This window comes from Emydura macquarii, unplaced genomic scaffold (assembly GCF_026122565.2).
Source record: "Emydura macquarii macquarii isolate MOO-44397 ecotype Brisbane River unplaced genomic scaffold, CSIRO-AGI_Emac_v2 contig_499, whole genome shotgun sequence".
NCBI classification, from domain to species: Eukaryota; Metazoa; Chordata; order Testudines; family Chelidae; genus Emydura; species Emydura macquarii.
This window is the reverse complement of record NW_027130636.1, coordinates 8,217,056-8,239,909: the sequence shown is the minus strand read 5'-3', so window position 1 is coordinate 8,239,909 and position 22,854 is coordinate 8,217,056. Positions and strand designations below refer to the sequence as shown.

The 22,854-nt window shown below is 41.9% G+C and overlaps 1 protein-coding gene across 5 annotated transcripts in view; it reads right to left on the bottom strand.

The window, feature by feature from the left end:
• Nucleotides 1-22,649, bottom strand: part of ANKMY1 (ankyrin repeat and MYND domain containing 1) — an 84,621-nt gene extending 61,972 nt beyond the window's left edge. For all 5 annotated transcript variants that reach the window (XM_067538892.1, XM_067538893.1, XM_067538891.1 and 2 more), the window contains exons 1-9: nucleotides 22,328-22,649; nucleotides 20,742-21,039; nucleotides 14,906-15,052; nucleotides 10,694-11,160; nucleotides 9,465-9,681; nucleotides 7,377-7,541; nucleotides 6,148-6,524; nucleotides 4,349-4,520; nucleotides 2,040-2,180 (exon numbers count right to left, since the gene is read on the bottom strand). In XM_067538892.1, coding sequence (XP_067394993.1) covers nucleotides 2,040-2,180; nucleotides 4,349-4,520; nucleotides 6,148-6,524; nucleotides 7,377-7,541; nucleotides 9,465-9,681; nucleotides 10,694-11,160; nucleotides 14,906-15,052; nucleotides 20,742-21,039; nucleotides 22,328-22,350 — 2,007 coding nt within the window. In that variant the 5' untranslated portion in view covers nucleotides 22,351-22,649. The remainder of the gene's footprint in view (nucleotides 1-2,039; nucleotides 2,181-4,348; nucleotides 4,521-6,147; nucleotides 6,525-7,376; nucleotides 7,542-9,464; nucleotides 9,682-10,693; nucleotides 11,161-14,905; nucleotides 15,053-20,741; nucleotides 21,040-22,327) is intronic.
• Nucleotides 22,650-22,854: the final 205 nt, after the last annotated feature.

The window sequence follows — 22,854 nt, the reverse complement described above, 5'->3', positions numbered from 1 at the left end:
TCCATCAGCATAATGCGGCTACACGAGCGCTTATGCTGGCAAAACTTATGTTGCTTAGGGATGTGTTTTTTCACACCCCACAGTGACAAAAGTTTTGCTGACATAAGTGCTAATGTAGACAAGGTCTAAGTTGTCAGCAGCAAGTCATCCAGGTAGCATTGGTGTAAAATGCACTCTTTCTTCATCTGGGCTATGAAGATTGTATCATCTTGGATAATATTATAGGACAATATTCCAAATTACAGCGATATGAGTGGACAACTGCTTCCTCTGAACTGGACCGGAAGATGGTGGTGACCACATTTGCTGGGGAAAGGTAAGATTCTTGAGATCTACAAAGAACAGTAAGGAATGCTTTCTTTTCCAAAACTCCATTCCATTGCAGATACAGACTGAAGAAGGATAGAATCTGCCCGTCTTCTAGAGACTGCCAACAACCCAAGAAGACATATTGATCAGGTTCCAGAGGTGGCACAGGGGTTATGGCTCCTGTCATTCAAGGAATTTATTTCTTTATTTTTACTACAACTTCAGCAGCTGAGAGGATAGAAGGAAAAGAAGCAAATTCTCTAAGATGCTCCTTTTTGTCGTATAGTTAGAATGCTCCTGTCTAAGACGGATTGTCCCAGAGGAGAAAAAAAAATGTTCAGGTTTCTCCTTACGCTTAAAGATTCCTAAACCACTGTGTTGATCTCAGCCTGCAGAGTTGAAAAAATATTTCCCAACTCCAAAAAAACAAAATGGCCAAACTGACCAATAGCCCTGGCAAGCTAGTGGTATGAACTCTCAGGCCAGGATCTATATTGCTCAGTGGAGAGGTATGGCAGGCCTATGAAGGTGGCAGGGGAAATCTGGTCACTGCAAAGCACACAAAGAGCTAACAGAGGGGAGAATTCAGGTTTTGCAGCTCCCAGCTATTGGATGATCTACTGACACACACAGGCCGGCAGTATGGATAGGCCACTCTTCTGCATTGCTGTGAGAAGCCAGTAGAAGGTGTGAAAGAATGGCAGGTTAGGGTAGGCTGCACTGACACACAAACATGGTGACAGTTTATCCACTGACACAAACAGCTGGCAGTATGAGTGAGTTCACTTGCTGCATTGCTGGGGAAAGCCAAAGCAAGGTGTGCTGAAATAGCGGTCTGGGCGAGGCCACTGGAACACAAATTTTGAAGTAGCCAGAGGGAATGGAGACTTAGCACATTAAAGGAATGTCGATGGAATCCCAAGTACTGGAACTTCAATTTATTTTAAGTTGTCAATAATTTGAGAAGAAAGAAAGAAAGAAACCCCCCCCACATACACTAAAGCACTCTGCTGCGGACAGCTGTATGTCTCAGGCCTTGTTTGCACTAGAAAAGCTTTGTCAGTCAACCTTCCTAGTGACTGTGCAGCTCATACCAGCAAAAGAGTGCTTCTGCTGGCACCGCTTATATTCATTCCCTGAATGAAATAAGCTAAACCATCAAAACCTATTTTGCCAGTATAAACACATCCACACTAGGGCTTCCGCCAGTATAAAAATGTTGATAAAAGACGAAAATCACACTCATAACCAACACGGCTAAGATCTGGCCTAACGCTGCTCTGGATGCAGAGTCACAGTGCTGCTGGGGTCCCACAAAAAGAGTCTGTATTCAAGAGGAAGGAAGAAATGGTTAAGCTGCCTGCATGGTAGTGGATTAAGCAGATCCAGCCCACAAAGTTGTTTGTTTCTGAGAAACAGTGATTATATGCTCAATACTGCAGCTGTGCTTCACCTACATCATTTAGCTGTATGTAGCAGACTTCTAGCCTGTGCCTAACATGCATCAGGATTCTGCAAAAGTGTCTGGTACCTCAAAGCATAAGTAAGTGTTGTTGTAACCCCGTGTGTGTCAGTGATATGCCATGTTTTTTCAGAGGAAGTGCAATTCTTTCAACAGTGCACAGAGGTTCCACTTTAAATCCAACCGGCAGGTGGCCAATTCCCTGCTCAGATCTCCCACAGCCCACACCTAAGTTGCTGGAAGAGGACAGAGTAATGATGCAGCATACCCAGTCTGGTACATATAGATCATCTTCGTCTCCTGCCCTTGCATCGGGATCTGTAGCTGAATGAAGGAGTAATTCCGTTATCTTGACCCCTTCTTCACAAGGGATGGCTACTGCAATGTGAAGAGGCGTTAAACCTCCCAGCTGAAAAACAAAGGTGGCATTAAGACACTTTTGCCTATCATGAGTAACTTCTAAAAACTAAGGTACTGGATATTTTTCCAATATAGACCCTCAAACCCATCTATGTTAATCTAGAAATAGGGTTAAAAGATTGTGTTTATGTTCAGTTTTAATGCAGCTTCACCCCAAACCCACCGGGATCACAAACATTCCTGGCATGACAGATGGTTGCACAAGCACTGCCCAGCCCAAACAGCATATGGTACAGCATTAACATCACTCTTACATCACTCATTTGCACCTATATAAGGTGCAAAAGGGAAGAGGGCCTATTTCTGGCCCCCGACTCCTGAGCTAGCTAGCGCACACGGATATTTCACATGCATTGCCTGGTGAAAGATGGGTTGGAAGTCTGCAACTGGACTTCCAGGAAGCAATGGAGAAAGCCAGGAGAGCCTTCAGGCCCTCTGTCTGACACCCTGTGAGTAAACCTTATAGCACAATCAGACAAGAGAGGCATGGCTGCTGAATCCTGAGATAGTCTGCTGGGCTGCTGCTTCTCCAAACCTGCAGGTGCAAAAGGGATGGAGGGAAGACGACTTTCACTGGTGCCAGGTCAGAAAGGTAACCAAAGCCGTCAGCAGGAGCTACAGAGACATCAAATAAGTCAGGCTTCGAAACTGGAAGTAGTGATACTGACCTCCTATATGAAGTGCTTTGAAACCTACCGATGAAAAGTACCGACAGCAAAAGCACTAGGAAGTAAAACAGGATAGTCTATAGTGAAGTTTGAGGTGAGATAAAATGAGATGATGATGTCCAGGTACAGCCCGGCAAGCTAAAAAGCCAGGGGAACTCCTTCAACAACTACAGACAGGAAGCAATAGGAAGATGAAATAGAAAGGGATGGGATGGAGTGGGAATTTTTCATATGTTGGGTGAATAGTGTGTGTGCCTCTGTTTCCCCAATGTGCTGCATGGTTAACTAGGTGGGGGGGAAAGATTGCTTACTTTTTTCGGAGACCCAAAGATCCAGGTGCAACTGACACCTAGCTGTCTGGGCCCAGACAGTTGCCTGGCAATTTGGTACCTAGCTAACTAACAACTAACAGCCATGGTGGCCCACTCTCTGCAGGAAGCCAGCCAGCTAAGACCAGCTGGAGAACAAAGGCTTGAGGAGGAAGCCAGGTGACTATGTTTGCCCAGGAACAAGAACAAAGGACGCAGGAGGGGCCGTTGGGGGTTGTTAGGTGTGGGCTGCTGGAAGCAGGACTCTCTCTTCTGGACTGGGGAAAAAAGGGGTCTCTGGGTTCAGGACTGACCCAGACAGACTATGCTGTAATCCTCTGTGTTGAGGACGTTCTATGCTGTGTTCCAGACATCTAATAAATCCTTCTGTTTTTACAATGCTGTCAGAGAGTCACTCCAGAGTCAGGAAGTTGGGGATGCACTGCTCCCTTTGGGTCTGCACGTCTTCCCAGGTGTCCAATCCAGATGGACTCCCTGAGAAGAGCTCACAGAGTGAAAAAAAGGGGTGGCTGAAGGCTCACAGGTTTGGTCCCAAGAGGCAGTGAAGCCAAAGGTCTTACCCCTGTGTGAGAATGCAACCCTAAGGGGGTCCTCCCAGGAACTGTTTTAGAGATGTTAAAGAGCACCAGACCTTTGGATCTGTGACAAGAAGACAGCTACATTCCAGTGAAGAGGCTAACATAATCTGTCTTCTGCTGAAACAGTTGGTGTATAATTTTGAGCCCGGGGAGTGATCACCAGGGTCACATGCAGGCATGCTGACCAAGTGCCGAGATCTAGCATAACTGTATTTTTAGAGAACAGAGTACGAATGCATGGCATGCTGACCACTCGATAATCATTTCCCAAGTAAAGAGAAATTCTCAAACTAAAATTAGAATAAATAACGGAAAATAAAGTTGACTTTTGAAATACTCTCAGCTTTAGTACCATGGGTAAACATAGAGCTTAGTCCTTCTTTAAGGTGAGGACTTTTTTTAAAAAGCTAAATGATTTTTAATAGAACAGTTTCTCTAAATTACTCCTTTGGAATCGCAAAGCTGAATCAGACAGTCAGAGTGTCATTAGAATTCCTATACGTTACACAGGCACATTGAAGTTGTAATACTGATCACTCTAGAATATTACATTTGTTGTTATTAGTCATTATTAGCCATTACCTTCAATGGAAGTCGTATGTCAGTCCTTGCTCCTGCTGCTAATAATAGTTTCACTGCTCCTACATCTGCAGCTTTAACAGCAAAGAATAGGATAGGCAGAGGGATCCGGCAAACGTTGGGGTCGGCACCTCTGCGGAGAAGCAGTTGGACCGTGGTCCATCTTGTTCGGTGTCTAAAGTCAATATGGTAAATAGCAGAATAAGCTGTCAATAAATTGTAAAAAAAAATAAACAAACAAAACCCACTAAGGGACATATTTCTAAACACTGGGTCTTCAGGGGATTCCCAGGGCATGTCTCCACTGCAATTAAAAAGCCGCCGCTGGCCTGTGCCAGGTGACTCAGGCTAAGGGGCTGTTTAATGGCGCTATAGACGTTCAGGGTTGGGCTGGTGCCTGGCCTGTAGGACCCTGCGAGGTATGTCTGCAAACTGGTACTTGGGCCCAGGGAGAAAATATCTGCTGCACTGTTCCTACTGAGAGCGCAGTGTGCACCACACAGAAAAGCAATGCCATAGAGAGGGAGTGGTGAGGTCATGCTCCATCTTATACCACTCCTTTCAGCACCGTGGAATCCCAAGCAGGGACCAGACCCATGTTCAGGAGAGCCCAAAGATTACAAAGGTAGAAAATCCCAGGATGGGAGTGGATAAGTGAGGTGGGTGAAGGGAAGGTCACTTGCATCATCTGCAACTTGCTCATGTGAGCCATAATCCGGCCCATACATGTTAGTCTTGCAGCTCCTTAGGGGAATGTCTCCCACACATCAGGTCCCAACACTCCAGAGGGTGGTGGGAAGGTTCTAGATGGGTTGCAGGCCTGGTGCAGAAGGGAGGCTCTGGGATGGGTGAATGGGGAGGGTCTGAAAAGCAAGCCCAGCTCACACTCACCCCACAGTGGCAGCTCCTGTCCCGCAGGGCTGGGCCCAGCTCCTCGTTCTGGGTGTTGTGACCTGGCACCCAGAGACACAGAGCCACTCATTCAAATTTGGCCTGGCCACCCCTCAACCCACCACGACAGAGGGGCAGCTGGGCCAAATAGGGGGTGCTGCAATCCCAGCCCCTTGCTCTCGAACCAAGTGCCTCCCTTTGCATGGGGCCAGGACATGGGTTGCAGAGCCAGGGAGAGACGGATGGTGAAGGTGGTCAGTGCCCTCTCAGCAGGGCAAAGAGAAAATGCAGGGGAGGAGAATGTTGCTGACCTGTGATTTGGGGGCTGCCCCCATGAATCTGGGCCCTTCGCATGTACCCAGTTTGTCTCTGTGTTAATCTGGCCCTGACAACATATCCTGATTTTTTTTTTAAATTGCGTGCCGGGCTGTGACAGCAACATTCAATATAGCACAGACTAGTTGTGCATAATACAGAAATGTTTTTATGAAGTTAATGTAAAATTACTATCGTTGTTGCACAGTACATCATTTAAAAATAGTTCCTTTACACACACACACACACACACACACACACACACACACACACACACACACACACACACACACACACACACACACACACACACACACACACACACACACAGAGTATATATGTAATGGTGAGTCACAAAAAAAGGACCACATGGTGGTCACCTTAGTAAAAAGTTTGGGCACCACTGCTTTAGGGAGAAAGATTCAGGCTTCTTCCGGTCAGGCATGCCCCGTTGATCTATCCCAAGAAAACAGAGTTGTTCTTCCCCACAAACATGTAAAACTACATTTGTTACTTTCTCTATGCAATAGGGCTCAGTGGAGTTTGTCTAACCTTTACAGAACACAGAGCATGTGGTTTTTCTTAGTAGCACTTACTCAGATATTGATAATGCCATTTTTCTCATGGTGCCTTCAGCCTCACTCTGTCTATTGACACAGGAGTAGGAGGATGATTTCAGCAAACATTGGCTGAAGACCTCCGCACTCTGCTGCAAAGCTTCTAGAGAAACCTTAATTCCATAGTTGAAAACACTGCGGTTTGACTCAAAGTTGGTTTCAGTACTACAGCCAGTCTTCTTTTCTAAACTTGCATGGTCCGTTTCGTCAAATGCATTTCTATCATCAGACAAAGTCTCTGCCTTTTCCCCGGACATAGGAGGTACCACAGCCAACTGACAAACAGTGCCCGTTAAGAATTTCTGCTTTGCTGGTGCCAATGGAAGTGGTATAGATCCATCTTCTGACTGCTTATCCTTATTTTAAAAGTTTTTGAAAAATTAAAATTACAAAAATGAAGAAAATATGGAAAATCCTTCCTTCAACAAAGAGAATCATCATATCAACATCAATCCAGCCTCCATTATTAGTAAAACCCTCTTAGAGCTTTAAAATCTCTACTGATACTCCCTCACTTTATGAAAACTCTGAAACAGAAGGGGACAATCCTTGATTTTCAATTTGCACATTAGTACACAAACGAACGAAGGCCTGAACCTAACACTATAGCTAGAATATGAAAGAGTTACATTGAAGTTTTCAGAGTTTGTGTTGAGTTCTGAGGGAAGGAAAGAGTAGTTTACAATTTTACCTTCTCTCTTTCTTGCAGCAGCCAAAAGACTTTTGAAGCTGAATGGGAGTCAGGTGCTTAATCTGCCTGGGCACTTTTGTACATTATTATTATTTATATTACCATAGCACCTAGAAATCTCACTCATGGGCCAGGAACCCCTTTTGCTAGGTGCTGTACAAAGCCCAGAATAAGACTGTCCCTGCACCAATGACCTTACAATCTAAGTTCCATTAGGCACCTATTTATCTGTATCTTAGAGCATCTACATACCTTGGAAAATCTGGCCCAAAGTCTCGGGTACTAATGTGATACATTACCTGACTGCAGAGTAGCCCTGTTACCATATTGGAGCCTGATCATGTGCAGTGGGAGCTATCACTGGAAATCAAGGGCACTCAGAAACTTGCAGGGTCAAGAGAGGTAAACAAGTATGACTTTTTCCTACCACTGGAGGAATTTTAAAAAGTAGACTTATGGCTCATTTGAGGAGTCAGTAAATTCTGATTTCAAAGTTATAGATTAATAATATACTGACCTCATCTTTTTTGAAGTTCCTCTCAGCAATATTAGCCTTAAATGATTCTACTGGGTAATAAAGAATAATGCACATGGATAGAGCTGATAACCCTTCGTCACTGCATTTATTCACATCAGCTCCATTATCAAGAAGAAGATTAATGATGTCATCATGGTAATTCACCTGCAGAGTGAAAACGTTTGGATTACTGTTTTACGTGAGTATGTGTGTTGTGTATATACAATTTTAGTTTTCCATGTGGGATTAACTGAAACCATAATTGGGTTTAAAGTTTAAAAAAAAAAAAAAAGAAAAGAAAAGAAACAAGACACTTGCTTAAGGTAGACTCAAAGCACTATTACTGATTTAAATTGTTTTGCAATTTCACTTTCTCTTCTTTTTATGATAGGACTGAATTTGGCCCATAAATGAACAGTGATTTCAAAATGTCTCTATGGGTTTAATCTATGTTTTATAGATAATGAGGAAAGCTGGCAGAACCAACTTTTCAAGAAAGGAAGACCTATTTCAGGTGCACCCAATGTAAGGCAGGTGTATAATTGCATTTCTTCTGGAGTATGGCTTTTAAAGGCACAAACAATTAATTAGATGTTGGGTAAGTCATGCAGTCACTAACACAGCAGCATCATCTAGAGATGTCAAGTACATCCATCTGTCATCAAGGTGATAGAGGGCAGTCCATAAAATGTAAGTAAAACTGCTCCTTATCTCAATGTATACTGTTGTAACAAAGAAGGATCTTTCGGTTCATACGGTTGTTCTGAGGGGCACATGAGAGCTGATCCAGAGAAACTAGGGGATGCAGATCTGAGTGGTCTATCTGACAAGAAATGCACCATCGATCCAAAATATACTCCTGCACCGCCTTTTGCCACTGGTCCTTAGAAACTTTGTGTCTGATGTACTGTCTGTAATGGCACTGAAGTCAATGGAGTTTCACCCACTTAACATCAACGACTAAATCTGACCTCACAAACTGAAATAGATATTATTGGGTAGGCATTTCAACTTTTCTTACATTAGTGAGCTCACTACTTGAAAAACACAGTTCATTTAAATAACATATTTGTCATGCTGACTTTAAAAGGCCTAATATTTTCAGAGAAGACTTAGCAGTTGTAAAGAATACTATAATGGAACTCAGGAATCAAATACAACTACACGCTTTATTAATACAATATTTAGGCAGTGAGGATTTCAAAAGCAAAACTGTCAGGAAATTCAAAGTTATTGTTACCAAAGCAACTGTAACTCTGCCACATTGCACTCACTGTCAAGGGCAATTGCTTATACGTATTAGGTTACATTCTGTCCTCAATTTTGACTTTCTGTGTCACACTGGAAAAGCCACTTAACCCTTGTGCCTTCAATCCCCTACTCCCAAAATCTACTGTACGGTCACAGGACTGCCAGGGAGGAAGGGGGCATAATGTCTACAAAGTGATTAAAGCTCATGGGATGAGGGGCCTGTAGAAAAAGAGAAAAACTGTAATGTTCTAAATTAATAAGAAATTAATTTTCTTGTTCTGGGGACTTCAAAACAATTAATTTGATTTTTGCTAGTGATTGGTTTCTAAATAGATGTAAGATACCCAGAAGGCTAGGCTGGGCACTGATAAATATTTAAATAAGAAGCCAAATTCTTCCCACAGATAAATTAAAGTCATGCATACACCGTAACTTCTAGCCACAACCAGACTGTAACCAAAAAACCAAACACAACCAGATTCCTTCTGGGTTTGAATTCAGCTTGGAACAAGAAAGGGGGAAAAAAAAAGCAGAGGGCAGTTTCAGATCTAGGGATTTAAATCCAGCCCACTGCAACACCCAAATTGGAAGGATTTAGAATTTTAGGCTTGGAGTTGTCTTTAATAATTACAGATTTTGCAGATTTCTTATTTAGCATGTTGCTCAGCATGTGGTCTTTCCTTAAAGATGCTTGTTATTGAGCCTCACACATTTACTGCATAACAGAGAGAGACAGATGCAGTAGCAACAAAAAAATGGAGTCCAGTCTCCTACACTAATCATTTTCTCTTCACACGTTTGGTCATTCACAACAAAGAGCCACATTTGGGGTCTTACAGCAGCAGCAGCAAGTGCAGTGTATCCATGTGTGTCAGCTACATCTGGGTGAGCTAAATTGTCCCTCAGAATCTCATAAATTCTATTGAAGTCTCCTATTGCCGCCTTCTGAATCAGCTGCTCCGAAGCAAGTTCTTTGGGGCCCTTGGTTCCAAAGGTATCTCGACTTCCATTCAGAATGACATTGATATCCCAACTGATCTCTGCTTGACAATGCCTAGAGTAGAGGAAAGAGAAAAACATTAAACAGCTGGAGTGTCCACATTTAACTTAAACAGCTATGGAGCAGATACCAGTTATACCATAGAGCTTTAAAAAAAAAAAACAACCCACTGATAATACAGATCATTGCCAGGTAATATGGGAAAAGAGGGATGGCAACCACTTTTAAAAACTATTTCAGACTGTTCAATTTTGTTCCCGTCATGTACGGTGCTTAAGGGAGTTAAAACGGTCCAAGGGCTGTGGTATGGAGGACCCTAATCACATTTAGGGAAGGGCTTAAAAACATCCAGCCTCAAGAATCTGGATGTTTGCAAGTGAAAATGAAATACCAAGCTCTCCAAGACTGAAAAAGGCCACATGGTCTGCTTAGAAGGTTAAAGAAAGCATACAAGGCACTCATCTGCATCATGGATTACTTTACCAAACTGTGCTGCCTCAGTTGAGGCTGCAAAATGTGCACATGCCCGCCCTGCTTCTGCAAACATACCTATGCATACAAAGAGAGCATTTTCTTGTGTATGGGTGTATTGCATACCCTGAATACATTGAAGTACCTGTCTGCATATATAACTAATGCCAGCTGTGTGTGCTCTAACAGCTGAAGACACTTGGGAGCATGTTTTTGCATGATCTAGTGGATAGGGCTCTGTCACTTTGCCGTACAATCCATAGCAGAATGGAGTCCCCAGTCAAGGCTGGGACTTGTAGGCATTCTATAATGCAAATTAGTAATGGTTTTGAAGGCACCTGAGTTGATGGTATATTTCAAGTAAAGAGGTTTCCTTTAGGTTAAAGAAGTGGAAGAGGAACGTTCTGTGTTCCACAAAACCTCATTTGTAGTTTGTCAGATGAATTTCTAAACTTGCCCATCGACAGTATACATTTCTCTGTGAAGCATGACTTCGGTACCACAACTTCTGCTAAAGATGATCTTTGCTATTGTTTAAAAAGAAAATCCCATATATCCCAACAGACCCAAATCACACACAAAAATCAATAGCTACCTGTATTTATAGATGTGCTTCTGCATTCTAACCATTAAAGGGGTTATGTTTTTAATAGGCCATGGTTCTTCATCACGCAACTGTTTGTTGTTCTGAAAATATTGGGAATCAAACTCGTTACGGAAGGTGCGAGTCAGAGGAAGGTGATCCGAGTCAGTTGAGTAGATGTACATTTTTTCAGGCAATGTGTAACTGTCATCTAAAAGGAGAAGTTTGTAGTTGTAGAAAAATGGGTCCTGTTCCTCACTGAGATCCCAAAATGGAATTTCCTCATCAGAAAGATACTCTCTCTGGGAATCAGTCTCAAAATAGCTGTAGTGTTCTGGGTAATCCGAGAGAGAAAAATGTCCAGGTATTTCAGTACACAGTTTAATTATATGATTCCTGAGCCACAAACCAACATCTTGACAACCATCTGGGTAGCTCTCAACTCCTGGTCCAAACCGCTCATCGGTCTTGTATAGTCCCTTAGGAAAGCAATAGGTTTACTAGTATTAGAGAAGACACATAGGTCATACACACTACACAACTCTCAGCCTGGTTTCCATTTAAAAGTGCAAATTTCCTTGGTCTGACCTTACTGTTCATGTCAATTGCCTATTTGCATTTAGAACAATCTAAGCACCTGACAAATGGCTCAACTATTCCGTATTCACTTTGATTGGTCGCACTGGACCTGCACTAATGGCATGCATGAAACCCCCCGGCTGAATTAAGGTAGGATGGGTAGCAGCGCAGACTTTTCGCATAAGGGCTGGAACTAGGGGTGCTGAGTGTGCTGCCACACCCTCTGGCTTGACGTATTTCCATTCTACACAGTTGAGGTTTACAGTGCAGTTCCATGGCTCCCAGAACCCCCACTATACAAATGTGTTCCTGCACCCCTGACTTTTCTGCCTAATTTTAACTATTTTTAGATGCAACTTTCTATTAGTCTTAAAGCCTGTTTGTTAAAATTATTTATTTTATTCTGTGACCTTTCCCTCTTTCTTTGGATTTGAATATGCCAACCTGCCATCTCCTCTAGTAGTGACTCTCAAACTTTGCTGTAACAGGACACCCATCCTATTAACACACATCCCCAGCCCTCCAACACAGACACACACACATACATACACACACACACACACACACTCAAAATATGGGAAGAGTAGAGCAGGTCATAACCCTGACCTCTGTTTAAAATCCCCATTTGAGAACGCCTAACCTACCATGTTTTATTTGCCACTGGGGCACTTGCTTTAATACAACTGTAATTAACTTCAGGATACTTGAAGCCTTATAATTGTAATGTTGTATGTATATACTTTTAAACAACATGAAATTAAGTGTCCCAGTTACAAATAAAACACTACAGAAAATAAATCTAACAGCATGGATTTTTATATGATTTAAAAAATAAGCTTATTTAAGTGTCAAAGAATGCATCGAAGTGCCAGGAACATCTTACAAAATTACCAATCCAGTTAAATTTCTCTTTAAGATCTCAGAATGTAACACTTTGCAGTTTAAGTGGATGATTTATAACCTGTAGTTTACCCAAACCCACAAGTACCAAAAATTATGCAAATTCGGTCAATATTTTATACTTCAGTTAATCCACTCTTCTCTAACTCCAACCCAACTCAAAGTAAACAAAGAAATTATCTTGTTCTACTAAAAAAATTTAAGTCAAAGCAAATAGGAGGAATTACTAATATTTATATTGTAATTAGGATCAGGGCCTTATTGCACTTTATAGACACATTTTGAAAGACAGCTTATGACCTGAAAAGTTACAAGTTAAGAAAAGTGACAAACTCTTGGAAAACAAGATTTCTAATTCTAATGGCAATACTGACAGAACCTTAAAATGATACAAAAGTGCAATGGCACCATGTAAGAGTTTTAAAGTGCTGTCTGTCTCTGTTTTTGTTTCAAGCACGTTTTGCAATTTCAAACTGGATGCTCTTTATAGCTAATATGTCCTTTGTGGCATCAACTAGCTAATTAGACTCCTTGTCTCACAAGCAGTGTTACAATTTCAGACTTACACATTAGAGACTGGCAACAAAAGGGTTTCCAAATATCAACTGTTTTTCTCTGTGCAGATGACATTGTCTCTTTCTGCTATTTCACTAAACAAAGACTTTACACACAAAAGTCCAAGGGGCTGAAAAAAGTATCTTAACTCACCACCAGAGATTAATACATATTGTATTTTCTACAGGTTTATTTGATCACCACTCTTAGAGCAGTGATGAAATTATGGGAGTCACATATCCATGAATAACATCTTGTTCAAGCCACCTGGATTTTCTTTCAGCCAATCAAATTTGATAAATATTTCTAGCTAATTTTTAAAAAATACAAAGCAAATAATCCTAGAAGCTCTTTCATAGAATTTAAAACTATCACTGGAAGTACTGAAAAGGTATAGATTTATATGTTTCTTGTTTCCGATTGGCTGCATTAGCCCATGGGAGACAGGACCCATTACACTATAGCTGCCATCTTTGAAATGAAGCTTTTAATGGAGCTGGTTGAATAGTGTTAAAACAGTTTTGCTATAAATTCATACGTACAGAACAGGGACCAGATCCTCATCTGGTGTAAATAAGAATAGCTTCACTGAAGGCAATGGAGCTACAGGTTTTGATTAGGACCATTCAGACTCTTTTACTCACTGTTCAAGAATATTCATACAGCTCAAGGTTTGTTTTATAAGCATTTGCAGAAAGTTAATTTCAGCCGTTTGTACCTTTGTTTAATCAAGAAACCAAGTTTGTTTCATGAGTAAGTGAAATTAGTTTGCAAAGGAAAAAAGTTAATGAAGGTTAGGTCATTCAGAAATACCATCTGGCCTGCCACAATGCTCAGATATCAAGCCCCTCTCTACACACTACTTGCCAAGAGCAATTTGAACAGTTGTTAGCTCAAATGCATTCATAAAAAAGTATTCACTTTTGAATTAAACAAATTTGTACAAATTAGTCAGTTTGTGGGCAATTTGAACAGAGGCGACCAGATCATTATTTGCCACCACCTTTAATAGAGTCAATCAGGCTTGAAAAATTTCAGTCATTTCGTATCCTGATTACTGACTGCACCCTTGCTCCCCTCAAGTCTATTCAGAACATGGTTGTTAAAGTCATCTTCCTAGCTCATCACCCTGACCGGATCAACCCCTTTCTGAGTCCCTCCACTAGCCCCCCCTTCACCTCTACATCATCACTTCTTACACCAGATACTCAGTTGATATGAAATGAGCATAGCTTCATTAACTTCAGTGGAACTACTCTGATTTACAACAATCTGGGATCTAGCCCCTTACCATTATCCTTTGTTTTGTGTGTGCACACTGTTGCCTCTCTTCTTTCCTTCCTTCTCACTGCATCACCTTCCTTCCTTTTCTCCTTTCTTCCTTACACTGGGTTCAGTCCTCTGCCCCTGTATGTCTGTTTTGTGTCATCTTCCCCAATCCTCCCTGAAATATTTCTCTACTCTTTAAACACATCCTCTCAATCACTCGTTAGCCACATTTCCTCCTCCTGTCCCCCACCAGCTTCTGGCTTCCCACTCCCAACCATGCAGACAGCAGTGGCAGCCTGGCCCTCTACTCCCCAGCTCTCCTTCAGAGTCTGAAAAAGAGAACAGCAAAACCTATGCTCCTCTCCTCCTGCTCCCTCCACCCTCAACACAAAAATAAAAACAATGCAGGCACTTCCCTCCCTTTCATTTCTCTCCTTCTCACTTTCTCCCCACTCCTGAAAAACAGAACTAGTGATGTCAGGCCTTTGCTGTCTCGTCACTTCCTTCTTAAAGGAGCGTAACACCTGGGCCACTCTGCTCCCAGGCTTATCACTACCTTCAAAGGAAAGAACCTGCAGTTCCAGTTGTCCTGTTCCCTGCCCATGGACAGCCACACTCCAAAGTGATCTTTGCCTCAGGCACATGGTTTTTGCAGCCCTGCCTGCCATCTTTGGTCACTTTTATACAAGGCATGAGTTCAAACAACTGCTTTAAAAGCTTAAAGCTTCGGTTTTCTTTCCTAGTTGGTATTTTATTACTAGAGTTCAAATTTTAGCCACTAATGATCTGTACCAGCTTCAGAAACACATTCCAGCCTTCACACCCTTGCTTCATGATAAAGCCATAGAGCCCAACATGGCAACACAAACTCACATTCTGTTAGTATCAATCATTAGAACACATTCAGTTTCATCCTATTACCTGATAGTTTCTGCCATCCTTGAATTCCATGGTCCCATATCCTTCTTTATGGCTAAGATAAAATGATCCGATAAATTTGGAATGGTCAGGCCAGAAGTAAGTCCCTTTGCCATGGCGATGGTCCTTGTAAAACTGCCCCACATACCTCTGTAACACCCCCAAAAAAAGAGAAAAGTGATACAGCTGAGGGAAGAGAAATAAGTGGCTTGTCATTGTTCCTCACTATAATGGAGCAATACTAGTGAAAACACCCATACAATACCATGGTGTGTCTGTCTCTCTCACACATCACAGTCTCTTCTCCAGACTAAACAAACCCAATTTTTTCAATTTCTTCTTGTAGGTCATGTTTTCTAGACTTTTCATTATTTTTATTGCTCTCCTCCAGACTTTCTCCTGCTGAACGAATCACAGGGCAACATTCAACGATTGTCACAGATGAAACTAAGTCCGAAGGCAGCAGAGAGTACTGGAACAGCCAATAGGAAGCACAGATAAAGCTCCATAATCAAAAACTAAACCTTTTAGGCCTGCAGAACTAATTCCACAATGTATAGAGAGAGGTAGGGTCCAGGCACAAATTTGCTTTTGACAGTAGCATCTACAGGAAAAGGAGAAATGAGAAGCAGATTGGGGGGGTGGGAGGGGCTTGAATTCCCTATGTTGGAGATAGTGAAAGGGAATTGGTTGTGCTGCGGTGGTTAGTCATACAGAAGGCATTTATTTGATTGTACAGAGAAAGGAACAGTGAAAAAAAGATAGTTGAGATAAAGGCTAGGGATGTTCCTGAAATACAGCCTAAGGAGCAATAAAGAAACCAATGTGAAAATCAGTGCTAACCCTGGTGTGCAATTCTAAGCCAATCAGGAGGTGAGAGCTAGCTCAAGGACCCAAAAGGGGAGCAGAGCATGGAAGTATCCGTGGCAAAGCTCAAAGTGAAATACCCCAGCAGACAGAAAGTGAACAGCCCAGGGGAAAATGAGCATCTAAGACTGACAAAACTGAGTGACCCAGTGAAGCACAAGAAATAGCCAAGAGCAAGCAGGCAAAGAGCAGCACAGGGAGTGTGCCAACAGCAGAGAGTGAGAAGAGCACTGAATGGCCAGAGGGAACGGCATCTCTGCAGACAGCTTTCACAGAGGGGGCTTGGAAGGCTAGGGTCACTTAGAGAGAACATGTCAGAGAACAATTATATCTCTCGTTTCATTCTTTACTTTACTTTTTTCCAGAGTGTTATAGATAGGTCAATGTTCCCAAATTCATCCCTTTAAAAAGGGCCCAAGCCCTTTGGGAAGGCATCACTTCATGGCCAGTGGAAAGCAAAATGCATGGCAGCAATCAAGACTTGGGTGGAGGTCTCACATTATACAGCACTTTTGCTGCTTGCTTGGCAGAAAGAGGAGAGATGGTATTGAACTGTTCTATTACATTTATTCTATTCTATTACATATATTACATTTCCTTCCTTACAGGAACATATTGTCATTGCAATTTTCATAGACCAATGTCTCAAAAGAAAAGAAATTTACCTTCCTGTGGTGCTTCGGAAGACCACACAGATGGTATAGAAAGATACCAAAGCATTTTAGTCACTTGTCACTGGCCACAGCCCAGGAGTAAAGTGTCATCAAGCTAAGAGTTTTACTTTAAGTCAGATACTGCAAGACCTGAAAACACTCATTTATCAAATATTCCTATCTCACAATTTCTAATTTAGAAAGACGAGGTGGATGAGGTACAGTAACATCTTTTATTGGCTCAACTTCTGTTAATGAGAGAGAAAAGTTTTCAAGTTTACACAGAGCTCTCCATCAGGTCTAGGGATTTCTAACAGTTTCTAAGTTAGTTCTCCTCAGACAGGCAACCGTACATGAGAAATTTCTCAAAAAATCTTTTTTCACATCTGATTTAACAGGGTCAAAGTCCATCTTATAAGGAATAGCAAGTTATGGCTAACTGCACAGAAACTCCAACAGCTCCATGATAAAGTTCAATATATTCACAGAAAAAAGGAAAGCAAAATGTTAATTTTCATGTTTTCACAGGGTATGAACACACCACCTAATATCAGGCAGATAGACATGTCCTCCACTAGGCTACATCCATGAAAAATTACAGTGATTAAATTAGCAACAGAACAGCTCACCTGATCAATGAGTGCAACAGAAACATACTGAGAATTACTAAAATTAATAAAAATTGAGCATAAGAGATAATGTTCAAATAAGGAAAGTTCCTCACTCCAATTCAGGATCTACATGCTTGCAAAATTTCATTAAAATTAGACTTATTACTGTATATTCGTTTTACTTCAATCAAAAGTGGTGGTTCTGCAAGTTGTTCAGCATGTCTCTGGATTAGAACTAAATTTTTCTTTTTTTGCTAAATGATTAAATGTAATTACACATCAAGAATGTAGTGATTATTGGACAAAGGGAAGAGATATAAACAATACTCTCTTGATTAGAGTCAAAGTCACTAGTTTTTAAATAGCCCATAAGCTACACCAATCCTTAGCTGGCATCCATGGAAATTTTAGGTATTATTGTCAGGAAAAATATATTGAAAATTAGAATAAAAAAAATAAAGCAAATACAGGTTACAGCATTCAGGCTATTCCCTAGTTCACAGCAAGACCTACATGCTTCTATGTATTACCTGATTTATGGGACAGACTGTCCCTTGCAGGATTTTCTATGAGGCTTCCTCTTACAGGGAAATGGCAAAGTCTTTTAACCATGCAGGCTGTGGAGGCACATGGAGAAAGGACTACCTTTAGATCTACCGACCCAGGACAAATCTACCTGGATGGCTCCTCCACCCACTCCCTTTCCATCCACCAGCTCACTGGGCCCTCCATTCTGCTACCAGCTGCAGGGACCTCTCCCATGTCTCAACCTTTAGTAACATTAGGTTCTTAGTAAATAGTCTCATTATTATTTTATAGCACTTAACATTTGTCCAGGTGTTCAAACTGTAAAGTCACTTGTCACAACATCCCCATGAAGTAAGCAAGTGTTACACTCATTTTTAAAGCATCAACAGACATCTTTTGATTCATTTTCACACTACTCACTTGCTTCACAAGAATGCTACTATGCCTATTTACAGGCAGTGAAACCAACTCTGAGACAAGCAACCTGATTCCAGAAAATTACCAGCAAAGCCGTTGGAACCTTGCATGAGTGTGCAAGGAACATAGGATAGGGACCTAACTGACATGCTCAGAACCACACAGCAAGTCAGTGTCACAACCAAGATTAGGACACAGGAGTTTCTAGTTCCCAGTTTCAGCCAACTAAAAAATACTGCTTTATAATAGCGGTAATGACCATGCCCCCAATCCTAGATCAGGGCCCCATTGTGCTAGCTGCTATACAAGCACACAACAACAAAAATGGTTCTTATTTTCCATCGCAATTCATAGTGCAAGTATCTGAGGGTAGTCAATATTGTTTCACAAATTCAGCAGGTACCACTAAGTGAACTTGGCATCTTCCCACCACAACACAATTATCTTCTACTATAATAACTCTATAGATACACAGAGACTGAAGCCATGCTAAGCCTTAGAAGTAACAGAACAAATTGAATTATCTGCAACCTTGAATCCTGTTTCATTTTGACTTTGATTATATTATTAACCAGCAGGTAGAGACACAGAACCACTGTAAGTAGTAGTAAATACTCATGTGAGGTTGAGAGCACTCTTGACTGTTACAATACCTCAGCAATGAAAATATAGATATGAGAGTAAGGCACCTGTTTCACCTCTTCCTGCTTATTAAAAAAGAAAAGCTGGATCTATCTATCTAGTTTGTGTAAGCAACAGCTAGCAGAAAGATGCAAATGTAAGAAAACATTTGTATTTATGGCTGGTTTCCTTATACTTCCTCATTAGATGGGTTTGCAAAAGTAGAATCTCTATTATATTACTACTGTATAATAGAGGGGTAAATTTGTGGTTATATGTGACTAATCCATTGCACAGTAAATATTTTGAAAGTCGAGTTCACAGTGTCAGACCAAATATAAAATGCCAGTGTCAGTGAGAGAAGGATTTAGTCAGTGTGGTATCCGTCCATAGCAGACATGAATTTGAGCAAACTTCCCAAAGGATAGAAGTATTAACTTTTAAGAGCATAGTTCTCCAGCGAAAAATAACATATGGGATGATCTTAATCCTATTTAGAGTAATCAGACTGGTATATCAAAAAGGCACTGCTCAACACAACATCCTATATTAAATTCAAGACAAAGAAGTAAATGTTGGATTTTTAGAAAGCACTGTAAAAGGAAAATACAGCAGGGCAACTACAGGAAAAGCCCAAAGTGAAAAGGACAGTGCATGAAAGTCAAGGCCTAAAAGGTAAAACGGTGGGATGATCCAACTGTTAGAGCTCAGAGGAGGAACTATCATAGTGAAATCTTGATTTCTGACTAAAATGACTAATACTGCACAGAAATAAGATAATATTTGAATAAATGCCATTAATGGTAGCCTACAAGTAGCACACCCTAGTGGACCAAGAACAGGAGTAGGGTCTAAAAACGCCCATAGACTAATCCCAGCTGGGCCACCTACACTGTGGCCTTGATTACATCACATCCTCTCTGCTTCAGTTACCCCAGCTGTAAAATTGCGCTAATAACCCTCCTGTGAGGAGGCTGTGTGTTGTGAGGATTCCTTACTTAAAATGCTTAAAGCATTTTATAGATATATGGTTAGCTGTGCCCTTAAAGTCTAATGTCTACTATTCTGTACCTACATTTTGTGTCAATACAACAGGAAAATGTGAAATTAACCATTTGCATTTTTTTTATTATTATTTTACATAGAAAAGCAGATTAGCTATTTAAATGGCCAAGATAAGAAAGACAGAGTGAGAATTAATTTGCTTGGCTTCAAAATTCAGATATAAAGAAAATAAGAAAGATCTACACACAAAAAATAAACAGGTCATTTGCATAACATGTAAACATCTCCAGCAATCTAATGTTAAAACATTAAGGATATTTCCCCCTATCAACAGAAATATGATTTATAGTTTTGAATGCATGTATGAGACAAGGTAAACATTAAAACTTTCACTAATCAGTATCCTGTTACACTAGTGATGTTTATAAAATATATTTTAGTGCCATTTTCACACATTATTTAGTTTGGGGTAGGAGAGCTATACTGTGATCTTAAAGTGAAAACACAGCCAGAAATTCAGATGCCATAACACATGAGAATTCAACTTCTGCCCATTTTCTCACACGTTCTTACCTGAAAGCGTCAGGTAATGACTAGTGGCCCAATTTACATTGGCATTAACTAAACGATGCCTGAATGTTAGATTGTAAACTAATTTCCATCCTGCCTTAAAACTGAATTAATGTTTAAATCTTAAAAGTTCTTCATCCAATATTTTAAAACTACAAGCACTAATGCAAATGCAAACTAGTTCACAATTTCTGATATTTGGATTCCACGCAGTTAATGTTTCGTTCTGTAACTATTTGGCCACATAGTGGTTGCCAATAGGAGATACAGACATCCCTATTTTATGTTTATAACTTTAACAGAACTCCCAGTTTAAGCATGAGGAGCAGTGCTAGCTGAACTTTCAGCATACTATGTTGTGCGCCATAAATGCAGCACCGTAAAAGGCCAAAATAATCCATCCTATTTGGCAGGCAGAGAATGATTTGTTTATTACACTTTTGTATATGGATCTGAAAAGTGAGAAACCTACCAATGCTTCTTCCTTGACATTGTTATGTACAAATCAAATCTGCCATCAGTTAGATATGCACCTAATTAAATTTTAAATAGGCTAAACCAGTTTACCTCACCACTGATCCATGAGAATTCTCCATTACCAAGCTTCAGATCAAACCCAAATTCTCCTTTGTAACTGGAACCATCTGGCCATTTCTGTATGCCACTTGTAAGTATGATCCTATTACTGTTCAGGTCATCTTCAGTCAATTTCACTAACTGTTCACCATCTTCTTCAGTTTCAGATTCTTCCTCTTCTTCGAAGAGATTGGAATCTTGTTTAACATCATCTTCTGTTTCTTCTTCTCTGATCAGGCTAGAATCCTGTTCATAGTCACCTTCTGTATCTTCTTTGATCAGCCTGAAACTACACACAAAAGGGACACAAAATTCAAATCAGAGTCCCAGGCTAATACTATATGAAGCTATTTTGCTTCACACAGAATTAAAAAAAATCTAACTCCAATATAACTATTCAAAGCACTATCTGTGTTTACTGCACAACACCTAATATTGATGGTGTATAAAAATCAAGGCATACACTGAGGGGAAAGAGAAAGCTGAGGAAAAATATCATTCCAGAAGTCCAGGCTAAATAGGCTGCACCACTATAATGAGCCATTTTATAGACCAAGAGGAATAGGTCTCCTTATTAACATAAATGAGTTAATTAAACATAGGAGAGATATATGAGAATGATGACAGAGGGGGAATACTCTGGGTAACTATTCCAACTGTAGTACCAAAGTGAAGGCAACACAAAGCTCCAAGGTATATACACGTCTCACAAACGTCACTGCAGCTGGTGCAGCGTGGCCCCCCATCCCAAACACATGCAATCAAACATGCTTCTAAGAATATAGCAAACGCGCAGATTCCTTTCACCATGCACCCTTAGAACACATTCATCATTAACACTTGCCACCAGCACATCAGAATCCTATGTGCATACTCTCTCCCAACACACACACACAAACTCTCAGGCACATACTGACATACCCAACACCTTCACATGTGCAATCCCACTTTCACATTACATCCCAAGGTACACTTCCCACATGCACACATACATATCCCTGCACACACATGCACTTCACACACCCCATGCATGGAGTATGACACATGCATGCACACATACACTCCATGCTACTGCACCCACATGCTCTCTGCCACATACTTGTGATCATATAAACACCCCAATCCATGCATATACACGTACATCACACATCCCACACAGGTACACACACACACCTGGAATTCATGCACACACATGCATTTCCATGTGTGTGTATATGCTCCTCCAAGCCCATGCACAAACATGTGCTCCCACACATTCCAAAATCCTGCAAACATGTTCTCTGCCACCTGCGTGTGTACAAACACCCCAAACACTGCATACACCCGTCACGTGCCTTGCACATGTACACATGCATTTTGAACCTCTTGCACACATGCACACTCCCACGTGCGCGCGCACACACACTCCAAGTCCCTGTGCATACACAAGTACTCCACACGTCCCACACACATACACGCACGTATGCTCCCAAACGCGACCCCCCACACACACACAATCTGCCCTTCGCCCAAACTGCAGGAAGGCGAGGACCCCCCCGGGCACGGGACACAGGAAACCGAGCGCCACCGACACCCACCCGGCAGCGGCAGGCGGCTCCATCGGCCGGTCCCCCGCAACGCACTACCGCAGAGAGCAGTCCCGATCCCAGGCCCAGGCCCGGCCAGCGCCGCAGGCCCTACCACTGCTGGGGCGGGGGTCGCGCTAGGGAGGGGAGCAGCGGCGAGTCTCGCCTTAGCCCCAGCGCGGAGGGGGGCATCGAATCGGTCCCTCCTCCCCGCCGGCTCCAGCACAGGGTCCAACCCTCCCCTCCGCGAGCCCGGCCGCATTGGCTGTGCCAGCAGAGAGCAGAGTCCAGGAGGTTGCCATGGAGACCCGAGGGGGCGTGTGACAATGGCCCCGCCCCCGCTCGCTATTGGCCCCCTCTCTCTGTGGGGCGGGAGCAAGACGCGCCCCCACCCCACCCACTGCTGCTGCCCCGCCCCAGGGCCTGGGAGGAGACTGGCTTCCTTCCCTCCCTTGAGTCCCCTCCCGGGCCCTGCCCCTGCCCCTGCCCCTGCCCCTCTCCATTCTATCCCTCGCTTCTCCCGCCCTTCCAGTCCCGTC